Source organism: Anser anser (assembly GCF_964211835.1).
Source record: "Anser anser genome assembly, chromosome: 6".
NCBI lineage: Eukaryota > Metazoa > Chordata > Aves > Anseriformes > Anatidae > Anser > Anser anser.
Genome location: NC_139726.1, coordinates 25,731,629 through 25,744,385, shown reverse-complemented (window position 1 = coordinate 25,744,385; position 12,757 = coordinate 25,731,629). Strand labels below are relative to the sequence as shown.

At 36.8% G+C, this 12,757-nt stretch overlaps 1 protein-coding gene across 18 annotated transcripts in view; it reads left to right on the top strand.

Moving 5' to 3' along the window:
* Positions 1-12,757, top strand: part of PDE1A (phosphodiesterase 1A) — a 183,837-nt gene that overhangs the window by 154,366 nt on the left and 16,714 nt on the right. For all 18 annotated transcript variants that reach the window (XR_014586386.1, XM_083842823.1, XM_083842825.1 and 15 more), the window contains 5 exons: positions 217-318; positions 438-558; positions 4,421-4,502; positions 6,061-6,181; positions 7,960-8,147. Coding sequence is in view for 17 of the 18 variants with exons in the window: in XM_083842823.1 (XP_083698949.1) it covers positions 217-318; positions 438-558; positions 4,421-4,502; positions 6,061-6,181; positions 7,960-8,147 (614 nt within the window). In the remaining variant the exon portion in view is untranslated. The remainder of the gene's footprint in view (positions 1-216; positions 319-437; positions 559-4,420; positions 4,503-6,060; positions 6,182-7,959; positions 8,148-12,757) is intronic.

Sequence of the window (12,757 nt, the reverse complement as noted above, 5' to 3'; positions counted from 1 at the left end):
TTACAGAGAACATTTTTTGAAGTACATTGCCTCTACACAATCCTTTTACAATATAATGGTCAAGTTGTTAATTATTTATTTAAATGCTTTAAAAAAGGTAATAAAAACCATGATGCTGTTTAGAAAGTTATAAATTAACAAGTACTGCTTAAAGAAATGTTCCATATGTAGAATAAATGAATTGTAATGAGTCATTTTGCTTTTAATTATTCTTAGGGAATTGCGTAGCTTGGTCATTGAGATGGTCTTGTCTACAGATATGTCGGGTCATTTTCAACAAATTAAAACAATGCGACATACTCTACAGCAGGCAGAGGGGTAGGTCATTTTCCATTCTGTTCATTATCTGTAGTCTTTAAATGAGTTCATGTACAAGAAAAGACTTCAAATAGTTGTTTTTGTTCTGAGATAATTGGAGCATGTCCTTGAATTGACAGGGTAGACAAAGCCAAAGCCATGTCTTTGATTCTACATGCGGCAGACATAAGCCATCCAGCAAAATCCTGGGAACTGCACTACCGGTGGACCATGGCCCTGATGGAAGAATTTTTTCGACAGGTGCCATTTTAAAAATCTTTAAATAAATTAGTTCAAGAAGCAATTGTTACACAATTAAGTATTTTCTTAAGTCTGATTGACAAGCATAGTCAGTAGTATATATTCCTTACTCTTAATACATACCACTGACATTAATTCAACTTTATGTGAGTGAATAAGATGAAATTGTTATAGCTCCATATCTGTTTCAGCTGATACCAGGATTTTAAGTATTGTAGCATTTTTTTCTTTCAATAATAATATAACTTGTCAAGCTGTTTTCATTCTGTAGACAGAAATTTATATATGCTTTGAGTTAAAAAGAAGCGTTGATAGGGTAGGGTGAGGGACTTGAAATAGAAAGATTCACGTTCAGAGAAGAATGCAAAGCTCTGTCTCCATTTAATATTTCAGAAAACCCTCCTATTACTTTTCCTTGCCAGTGCTTGCCATGCATACACCACATCGTTATGAAGGTTTTGCTTTCATAACAGCCTGATCCAAAACCAGAGGTTAGAGGGAATCATCCAGTTAACCCTGGATGATATATTGATGATGTTTTAGGATATATCCTAAAACAAAAATGAAGGCACACCCTTGTGAAAGTCTTTTTTATGAGATACTGAATTCAAAGAAAAAAAAACCATAGGTGTTGGTGTCGCTACTGCCATTTTCTGACTCACCTCAGCAGGTGAAAAAAATTTTCTCTGAAGGGGGAACGTTCTCCCTGTAATGACTATTTTGGCCATGCACATTTTTAAAGTAACCAAAATACAGTTTAGATATTACACAATTCCTACAGTTATGCACAGCTTTTAAAAATGATTAATAGAGATAATGAAACAGCGTATGTCTCACTCATCTTGATCGTCATTATTTTGCTATATATTAACATTTTCAAATCAGGTCACGCTGGAAAAAAGGATCAGAGAATAAAAGTCAGTAAGTTAACCAGCCAGTCAGTAACCAGTCAGTCAGTAACCAGGAGGTTATTAGGTTGATCTGCCCTAGAATGTTCTTGCCTAGTTGCTAGTGGTTCTTTATACAAATTCTCAATAGGGAGCATCAGGACATCCTTGACTCTGGGGTTTGCAATGGGGAGACAGAGTGGAGAGCTGGTGCCTTACTCTAAACAAAGAATGGACTAAATTTTGTGGAAATACTGAGTAGTGTCATGAGTTTGTGTCTGTTTCTGTAAATGGAAATGATGAGGATTTTGAACTTCAGAGGAAAAAGGAAGAGCAGACTACCACAGATATATATTACTTGAAAAGGTCAGAAATGACCAACTGTAAAAACATTTCAGACACGGAGAGACAGACTAGACAGAGCCCATGGGACAGTGAGGCAATGTGTTCAGTCAAGTGGATGTAGCATTAGCAATAAACAGCATTACGCTGGTTGTTGAGTGCACAGGATCAGCTAATGTTTTAGCTATACTCTCATTAGACAAAGTAGCTGGATCACAAATAAACTGTTCAAAGCCATGAGCAGGCATTTAGCAATAGAATCAAGTCACCAAGTGTGTATTTCTGCAGCTCAGCAGTATAAAATGTGAAAGTCACTTAGACTGTAGAGGAATGTGCAAGGAATTGAATTCCCCCTTTATGGTATGGCTAAGAATAACAGCATGTGTGGAGCAGTTCCAACACATATAAAGTGTGATGGAGTAACTGTACATATAGAAATGTAGTGCAGACATGGGAGGCCTCTTGCTTCCTAGATGCTCTGGCTTGGTTATGCCTCATCTGCTCTGTTGATCTGAATACGTGTGGTGGAAATCTCTGGGATTTCCAGATCTGTGTCAGCCAAGATGAAGTAGTCCAAATGTATACAAAATCCATTAAGTCCTCCTCTTCTTTTCTAAAAATTACTTTTTCTAAAAATAGCAATTCAACTACTTCTACTGCCTTGCAGGAAAAAGCAGCAGAGCTTGATAACTACCACCAAGAAAACAATGTATTAACAGGCAGCTTTCAAAGTAGTGGGCCCTAGCAAGAAAATGAACTTTCACCTAGACAAAAATCTTTGTTAACTGTTAATCATAATTTAAATATGTGCAGGTGTTAATTTAAGGAAAAAGCCAAAGAACTTTTAAAGTTTAAAAACAACTACAGAAGGTGTGTTATAATGCCAAGGAAAATCTGAGCTATTTGTTTAAAATAGAAATACACCCACCAATCTCAAAAATTAAAAATAAGGAATATGTAGTTCAAGTCACTCAAAGAAGCACCACAGCTCAGACAACATTAGGCTCTCAGTCTGCAGAGATCCAAAAGTGCAAAAGAAAATTTGTCCAGTGAGTTCAACACCTGAGAAAAGATTTTTTTTTTCACTCTGTTGATCTTTTTCTTGATTTTAAATCTTACGAGATTCTAGTAATCAATTTAGATATCAATGCTGTGTCCTTTATTACAATTTATGGCAGACTTGGTTTTATATGACACTTAAGTATTAATTATGTATTAATTATTTTAATTGAAAACATAAAAAACCATCAAATGGATTCCTCACCAGTGTGGAATTTTCTCTTTTTTAATATCTAGTTTAAGAGGAGATTGCAAAATTAATATTGCTTTAGAAATCCTATATTTACAATGGCTGGAATTGTTAGAACTACCCCATTTTATATTAAATCACAATCTGTCGCCTGCATTTACATAGAGATACCACTAACACTGCTCTTAGTAGTAACTGAACCTGTGTTCTTTTATACACTAAAGGCAAGTTATGAACACTTGGGTGTAAAATTTATTACTATTACCATAGTAATAAAAATCTCTATTTCCACATGAAACACAATCTGTGGGTTACATCTGTCATTGTGTCTGAAGTGGTTTCATTGCTATTATTAAACTAGATTTGAGAGAAGTTTAGAAATATGATGTATGATAAAAAGACTAAGGAAGGTTGATACTGCCCCCTTTATACAACAGCTTCTGATAAGATCTTTGCAAAGATGGTATATTCCTTTACCTCTGCCCTCTGAATGATCATGAAACAGCACTCTCCATGGCTAACATGTAGAACCATTTTACTTGAAAGACCAAGTTTTCCTTGGTCTATAATGTCAGTGCCTCTGGAAGCCAGGTTTTTTCAGCAACACAAATTATATCTTCCTTTGAAAGATCTGTCTCCTCAGCTTTTTGCGCAACTAGACACTCTGAGCTTTTGCAGGTCGGTTGACCTACCATGCTGTAAAATGGCAATAACACTACCCTGTCTAGACTGTTTTGACAAAAAAAAAAAAAAAAAGTCTTTTCAGGTGTAAGGTGTTCAAATACTTACAGAACTAGGTTTGTACAAGTCATATTACTAATGAAATTGAACTTGTTCTTTTTTCTGTCTTCAGCAGTAGAGAAGCTAGTGAGAATGAATTAGTCAGATCATGCCCTTTACCTGTGCAAATCCATTGAAAAAATTTTACACATTGAATAAACCAATGTAATAGAAGGAAACATTTAATGTTTGGTGTACTATTACATACACGCTAAATGTCTCCAATCCCATCACATCTGGGATCAGCAGGATTAAATGGTGAATACTGACAGACTTCATATAAAATGTCATTTATTTTTCTTCCCTGACAAATGTTAAATCTCATTGGCAGATGCCTTGCTCTTAATAAGAGCTTGCTCGCAATAAGTTCCTTTATATAAAATTTATATAAAAATTGTCAAATGTAAGCTATAATTTTGACTTTTACTTTTCCTGAAATTCTAAAGGTAGAGTGATTTTTCTTTTTGCCTGCAGCTTGTTTTTGTTTAAGAATATAACTGAAGAAAGTAATCTGTTGAATAAATACTAACAGTGTTCAGATTCATTTGTCTCTCTGTCCATATATTAAATATGTGCTTATAATATTAAACATTGTTGTTTGCAGGGAGACAAGGAGGCTGCTTTAGGTCTTCAGTTTTCGCCACTCTGTGACCGCAAGTCTACTTTGGTAGCTCAATCCCAAATAGGTAATGACAAGTTGTGCTTTTCTTTTTCTTGTATATGTAGGAGCATATAAAATCATACGGACCTTTCCTACACCCATTTTGAATCTTAAATGTTCCAAATCCCATCATATAGAAATTATTTCTTTGTACTGATTTGTTCACTGAACTCATGTGCCCTTAAAGCAACAATATACTGGTCTCCAAAGAATATGGGCTTATTGCAACACATGTGTTGTGAGGGAGGGATAGGAGAGGGATTTAGCAAAGTACTGGATATGTGCCCAATTTTTACTGTACACACTTCAGAGTTTGGTAGATAATATCCTCAAACAGGTTGTCTCTTGCTTAAGAACTTAAAGGTCTATCTGTGCCGCAATCTGAAAACCTGGTAACGTTTTGTAGATGCATCTCAACTAAAGCTAATTCACACATCAGATGTCTGGACTGTGGAGATCTGGTGTGTCATGGTCAAGCCTCCTTGGGCTGAAAAGGACCACTATGTTCTGTTCTCATCAATTCTAATTTCATTTTGGTCAGCAGCAGGCAAAATTCAGCTTCCCATTTTCAGAAATACAGGTCTTGGCTCTCTCTACACCCGTTTCCTTCAGCAATAATAATGTAATAAAAATTGGTAAAGATCACTGAGGCTATCCTAGATGCATACTGCATAGATCAGCATGTCCTACTAACAGCTGTACTTTTTATGAGTGAATACGGAACTGCTGGAGAGATTCTACAGGTGAAGGTGTCTTACCCTTGAGTTGAAGCATGTTGTACTGTCTGATCTTGTTACCTAGAATGTCCTTTATTCCATTTCACTGGGACTTGAAAGGCAATGCACTTGAGCATCTCACCTACTGCAGAAAGGAAGCTGGATCCTAGGCTGAAGCACTGCTGCTCACCTTTGTGCTGTGTTGCCTGGTTAGAGTATGAAGACTCCTGGAAATCCATTGCTAGCTCATGTTTTAGATTTTTTTATTTTTTACTTTTTTCCTCTGAAGTGTTCAGTGGTGAATAATGCTTCATTCTCTCACTGTGTCATTCCATACCTTGATGAGCACTTTAAAATGTAAAAGACATTGTTCAGAGCTGACATCTCAGAACTGTGGGATGAATGCTGTCTCCTAGGGATGTTACTTGTTCTCTTCGCTGATTTGACAGAACACTCCTACACACTGTGAAATAACACTTTACCTCCACAGAATAATAAACAGCAGTTTGAAGTATTAACTCCTTGGCAAGAAGTGTTGAATGGTAAAAGAGACAGTATGACTTCTAGCCCCTTGGCTCAACTGTGCTTCCCTTCTATTCAATAATTAATATTCATTTCAAAATGGTAGGTGTGTTCTGCAGTGCATAAAATTTACAAGAAAAAGGAATGAAAAGCTATAATTACTATCGTCTAGTTATATCTACACAGATTCTTTTTTTTTTTTTTTTAGTTTTGCTTTTTTTCCCCTCAAGATTGTACAAGTGGTATCTAGTATATTGTTAGCACTACAGTCAGAAAATCAGCCTGATATCAAGAATTTATTTTTAGTTTTGAGTGTTGTGAAATCTTTCTCTTCTTCTCCTTCAGGTTTCATTGATTTCATAGTAGAACCAACATTTTCTCTTCTTACGGACTCAATGGAGAAAATTGTTATGCCTCTTATAGAGGAAGCATCAAAATCTGAAAGTCCTGCATTTGGGACACCCGGGTATGAATACACTACTTCTTTTTTGAACTGAAATAACTAACATAATAATGCGGGTATGAATACACTGTTTCTGTTTTGAACTGACATAACTAACATAATGATGTATTTCTTGGAATTTTTATAATTATTTTAAGAGTTGGAAAAGTAACATAAATAGCTATACAGTATTGCCACCACGTGGTGCTATCTTGTATTTGCAGTATGCTATTCCTCCATTGACTGTGGATGATCATGCATAATAAAAGGCAAAAACACAATAATGAGTAGAATACACACATAAAATATAAGTTTATTTTCTACTGCATCTCTGATAACATTTTTCCTTTGAGTATAATCTTTGTAATAGATTAATGAAGAATGAAGTTCCTAGTTCTGTTATCCTTGAGACTTTTTCAGTATAATTCTAATTAACAGTTCTTTGATTTCTGATAGACATTTGGAAGTGCAAGTGGTGAAGGCAGCTTTAGTTTTTTTCTGAGTATTTTGTTACAGAATCATTGAATGGTTTGTGTTGGAAGGGACCTTAAAGATCATCTGGTTCCAATCCCCTTGCTACGGGCAAGGACACCTCCCACTAGACCAGGTTGCCCAGGGCCTCATCCAACTTGGCCTTGAACACTTCGAGGCATGGGGCATCTACCTCTCTGGGCAACCTGTTCCACTGCCTCACCACCCTTTGTGTAAAGAATTTCTTCCTTATATCTAATCTAAATCTACCCTCTTTTAGTTTAAAGCCATTACACCTTGTTCTATCACTACACTTCCTGATAAAGATGCGGTAGGCCATTTTGCTTCTTCACATTCCCATTTTAGTATTATTTCATATATACATGGAAGCCAAAAATGAATCAATTTAAATTCCACTTGAGAGATTTAAGTACACTATTAATGAGATGCAGGTGGTTTTTTTGTTTGGTTGGTTGTTGTTTTGCCTATCAAGCTCTTGATTTTTGCACCATGATAGAAGATGTCTACAAAATAAAATAGTATGTTGTGATGTGATTACCTGTGCAAAGCCAGAATTAATTTTCATCCTAAAATTGAAATTATTCCAGAATTAATTTTCATCCTAAAACCAATATTTTTTTCTGTACCTTTACATGTATCTGCATATTCACAAACAAATAATCACTTTGGCCTGTACTTTACCTTACTTGTAAGGTAGCTGCAGTAGCTCGTAAGTGGTGGTTAATGCCCTTTTTTTTTTCTTATTAATTTTAATAAAGTTCCGGGTATTTTAGTTTTCCATATTATTTTGAAGGGCTGGATTGTATTGCCACTGTACTACACCCTGTTTTGACTACAATTGAAAGTATTGTACCTTGAAGAGAAATTTTACCTGAAGATAAACTCATTTATCTGCCAATGTATTGTCATGTCTTGCTTTTTTCAAATGGGTCAAATAGCTATCAGATGTTTTTCCTGTGAGCCCCCAAAGATACTGATTAAAAACATAGCAAAGAAGCTGCTCCAAAATGGTTACATAAACCTTCTTTCAAGATCCAGCCTACATGTAATGTATTTCCACAACCCCCACCCTCCCCCTGGCTTTCCTGGAAAAAGGTTGGTAAGAATTATTCCCAGGTTACAGTTTCATGAGTTGCAGAAATGTCTTGTATCTTAGGCATACTTTTTGGGCATACTTTGTTGAACACTCTTATTTCTATATAGTGATTACCTGTAGGAGTTTGACTCAAACAAACTGTTAGTGTATTATTAAAAACTACCTTATTGTGCACCTAATTCATTTTTTTTTTCTTTTTTTTCCCCTTTTGCAGCCAGAATAGTTTGGGAGCAGTAAGCAATGCTGAAACACAAAGACGACACAATTTTAAAACTACAGCAAGTGATGGAGGGACTCACACAGAAAATTCTCTAGCAACTGTAGACCTAACAAGCTTTAAGAACAACTTGATGCAGATCATTCAAGCAAACAAAGAAAGATGGAAGGAATTAGCAGAAGAAGGTATGATATACTAAGAAGGGATGTTTTTATAGTTTACTCCCTAATATCTCTTCTAATTTAATTTTTGATTTTCCCTCACCTTATAAAAATACATAGTTGTATTGTATTCATGGATTTTATTTCGTGTTTGTTTAGATGGCCCTGTTCTGTTCTCTCAGGAGGCATAGAGAGATGTAGGTAGCCAGGCTATGAGAGGAAATCCTACAGCCTGTGCAATAAGGCTCTGTGTTGCTCAGCTTATCTTTAGAGGGATGGTTTGAAAAAGTGCATTTTTGCATATTAATCATAACTGATACTGACATCTGCCTTAAATGCCAAAATCAACAATTCAAAGTATGATGTGCTGCTGCATTTGTTAAGAAACATAAAAATGATACTTTGCTATTAGAAATGCTATTTGTTCCCCACTGTATGGAACAAAATTCTGTATTACAGGTTTTTTGGGACTATGCTGTAGGCAATTATTTAAATAACCCAAAATAAAGATTTTGGCAATAGCAGAGTGTATTAGACTCAAATAAGTCCAAAAGTGACTTTTGATTTGCCAGTTGTTAGTTAATAATGACAAACCTACATCAAGCATCTTAGTTCATGAGCCATAACTGAAAATTTTTCTGGGGTTGCAGTTATCTGAGTGAAATGATTTGTGATAATTGCTGTGTGAACACAATTTATAAGCTTAATCCAGGTTAACTGAATGCCATTTGAGAACATGTTGTCCACACAGTCTGTGCTGTTTCCAAGTAAGCACCTAGAACATTTTAGTATAGTGTTTCACTGCTGTGAAGAACTGTACATGATCTGATACTGGCTATCAGGAACGATACATTGGTATACACTGCCAGCCTTGTCTCTCACTCCATCATCCAAAGCAGCATCTTTTTTTCTCTCTCATTAAGAGAATATTAAGTAAGAACAAGCTTCCATACTTATATGGTGATGATGAATTGAGAGTTAGGCAGAAGTGGCAGCTGAGGAGGAGGTGTAACTCATATTGTCACTTCTGCACAAGTATTTTCATATGATCAATTGTCTCTTTTGATATCATCCAACTAATACTGTGTGGTCAAAAGGACAAATTTACTATGATCCATGGATGGCAGGAGTAGGCCACGGACCACTTAGCTACAGCCTACAGAAATCAAACAGTCCTGGACTATCTATATCCAACATCCTTCAACGTGGAAAAATGGAGAACTTGCTGTCTGGAAGTTTGCCACTTCAGTTACATCTACTACTAACCAGCCAGTTTGATTTTGGTACATCAGCATTCTGCTACATTACCATGGAGGTGTACAATGCTATCAAAAAGCTAATTTCTTCTTCATTTTCAGTACTTTGTAGTGCTCTATAAATTAGTGATAGATTTAATCAAGTTAAATGGGACTATTAACAGCCATAGAAAAGCCAGAGCTTCTCACAGTGAGAGATTTAAGAATTCTTTGAAGGTAAATGGTTGTTTCTGTATACAGTCAATCTTATTGTGAGGCCCAGTAAGATCCAAGAAATCAGGCAGGTTTTTTACAGTGAGAAACAGATTTATTAAAGTTCAAGACATCTATGGACCTTGTTGAGATTTTAGTTGTCCAGATTCTAGGATCCCCTTCTTTTCATCCACCAACTGATGAAGTATGTCTAGGTATTTCCTGAACAGAATTATGGGATTACAGTAGAACGTACGTTAGGAAAACTGATGGGTAAGTGGAGGTATCTGGTGTAGGGGCTAGACCTTGATGAATGATATCTGCTCTGTGTGATTTTGGCTGAATCTGTTTTGCAAAACCTCTGTGAGAACAAGGAAGAGATTTATAGAAAACTGCCCGCATAAAGAGGCTACTTGCAGCAACATCTGCAGTTGACTGGATCACGGCATGAAGACCTTCATGGTAGCTGGTTAGAATCTAGAGGGACCTTGTGAATAGTGAGAATACTTTTGAGTACAGGTTTCTATTTTTTTAATATACATATGCTAAGTTTTTTTAAATAAAAGCTATGGGAGGATTTTATAGGTTTTGTGAAAGTTATTTTCCATTCATGTTTTTGCATTGCAATTAAAACTTTTACTCCATGTGTGGTCACTAAGAGCTGCTGGAAAAGAAGAAAAGAAGTTTTCACTAAATTAATATCTTCTATGGAGCACTAAGATAGCACATATGTTCCTTGTTACATAATAATAAGAAGCAATCTTCCCCCATTGGTTCAGACTAGCAATGTATCTTCTCTGATGTTGCGCCCTGCAAAGACTAAAAATCCTTAATCAGAGTGTGCCAAATTAGCATGTAGTAAAGAATGAAAAAATGTTGAACCCTTTCCACTTGAAATTCCTTTCAGATTGCTCTCAAGTTTGACTAAGTCTGTAAGTGAATAGCCTGAGACCTTGAACCTGAGATAATTTGTCCTCTTCTGTCAGGATCTTATGCTAGGTTTTCTGACTGTTGCTGAGAAGCCTTTAGGTTGCTCTGGACATATGTACAAAGCTGTATTTTATTCATATGTTAGTAGGAGCACCTACTGAGGGAAGAGATACCAGGGATAAATCACTGCCAGGTGAAAGGAATGTTGTTGCTGTCATTATTTCTGGAAAGATAATTTATTACAAACCCCAAAGAGCTGAGTGTGCCGAGAGGGTGACATGTATGAGGACAACATGCAGTGATAACAAGCAGGCTGGCTGTTCGCGGAGACCTCCAAACACTTCCTGAACTGACTTTGAATAACAGTACTTTTGCTTTTAAAAGAACCATCTGCATTCTTGTCCGTAGGTCTGCAAACTCTATATGTTGTTCCCAGACCACCAGATTAGATCCCAGACTCAGGAGGAGTTATCTCTATAATACAGTGTAGTAATACAGATGAACAAAAAATATAAAAAAAAAACTAGCAATAATCCTTGCAGTCTCCTGAGCATGACCTGGACTTGCTCTACCTTCTCACCTTATCAGGGTAAGGCTACAGGTGGAGCACTGTCTGGGAGGCAGTTCAGTGGAGGCAGTGGGTGCTGACGTAGATGGTCTGACTCCTGTACTCAGACAGGCCAGAGCAGAAGACCAAGACACACTGGCAGGGTTGTACACAGGGCAGCTTTCCTGGAGATCCAGCAGGTCCAGCTGCTGGTGCTACTGCTCCCTGAAATGGTGCTCTTGAGACTGTTGACTCAGAGCAAGCAGCTTGTGCAAGCAGCAAAGTGCCTTATTTTGGGAAAGCCTGTGTTAATAAGGAAAGCGCTTATCTACCCAGGCAGCAGTTTGTGAGCTTCTTTACCAAATGGTTCACAAAATAAGATGGCTCAATTTTTCTTAAAAAAAAAAAAAAAGGCCATGTCTTGTATAATTGATGCAGAGTAGCTCAGTCCTCTATAGCCTAAGGGTCCTCAACCTTTCACCACTGGAGAATTAGAGGAATGTTTCTCAGGCCTTTCGGGGAATTATGTTACCAGGGAATTACCATAATGATCAAACATCTGGGATTCTAATTTGAAAGCCTTGATGTTTAATTAATATTCCAAGCCCCTAATCACCAGATAATCTGTCTTTGTTCAACCCAACACAGTGATAAAGAGACCATTTCTGCTTTTTTTCAACACCTAGTAGTGATGGCTGCTCCTATTTGAATTGTGATAGTTGTAGCAACAGAGATGAGTCTGAGAGGTTGTTACGTTAGGGAAGATGTTTGCTTAATGGATTTTAAGGTCTAGGAATTATTGGCCTATTGAAAAACCTGTAAGAAACAACTTGTTGGGAAAGATTTAAGTGTCATAGAAGATACTTCATGATGCAGTTATACTTAGAACATAGAAAAATTGCACACATTATCTTGACTTTACAGGTGAACAAACAGAGGCACAGACAGCTTAGGACACTCACCACAGGTCATACAATAAAACAAAGGAATGCAGTGTACAGACCAAGGGTCTAGCTGCCAGTTGGATGGGCCCATCATTAAAGCATGCTAACATTGTTCAACTTCAGGATAATATGACCAGCAGTGCTATTCATTCTTCCCGGTGTATGCTTATGTGATGAGTTAACTGTTACAGGACCTGAACAAAAGTTGCATTATTTGTATGGAAAGCAATCAGTGGCAAACTGTCCTCAACACCTTTTGCCTAAGTGCTGCATGGCTTGAAAAACTAAGCAAGGCTCTCACACTGTCTTGTGCTTAATTTTGATAAAAAAAATAAGAAAAAAACCAATTTGCATCTCTGTAGTGAGGATCAGCTTTTTTTTTTTTTTTTTTTTTTTTTTTTCCCATGGGCTGCAGCTTTGAATAGCAAATGTCTCTTCTGAAAGACCTCGCCATCATACCTGCAGGCCCCCCTCAGGCACTTTCAGACCTGCATCCTTCCAGTCACAATAACCACAGGGTTCAGCTCCATTTTGTCTGAAAGATTATCTCTGCAGACTCCCTAATAAGAAGAGAGTAACAGCTGCTGAAATGCAAAAATCTGATGGCATATTAATCTGATTTAGCAGACACAAGGAGGGGCGGGTGTTAGGAGGATATGTGTGGCAGTCACGGAAACCGACTGACAGTTTGGCACATGAAATCTACTCTAATAGACTGTATTAATCTGTTGGAGAAAAATAAATTCAGAGGGCTAACAGAGCCCC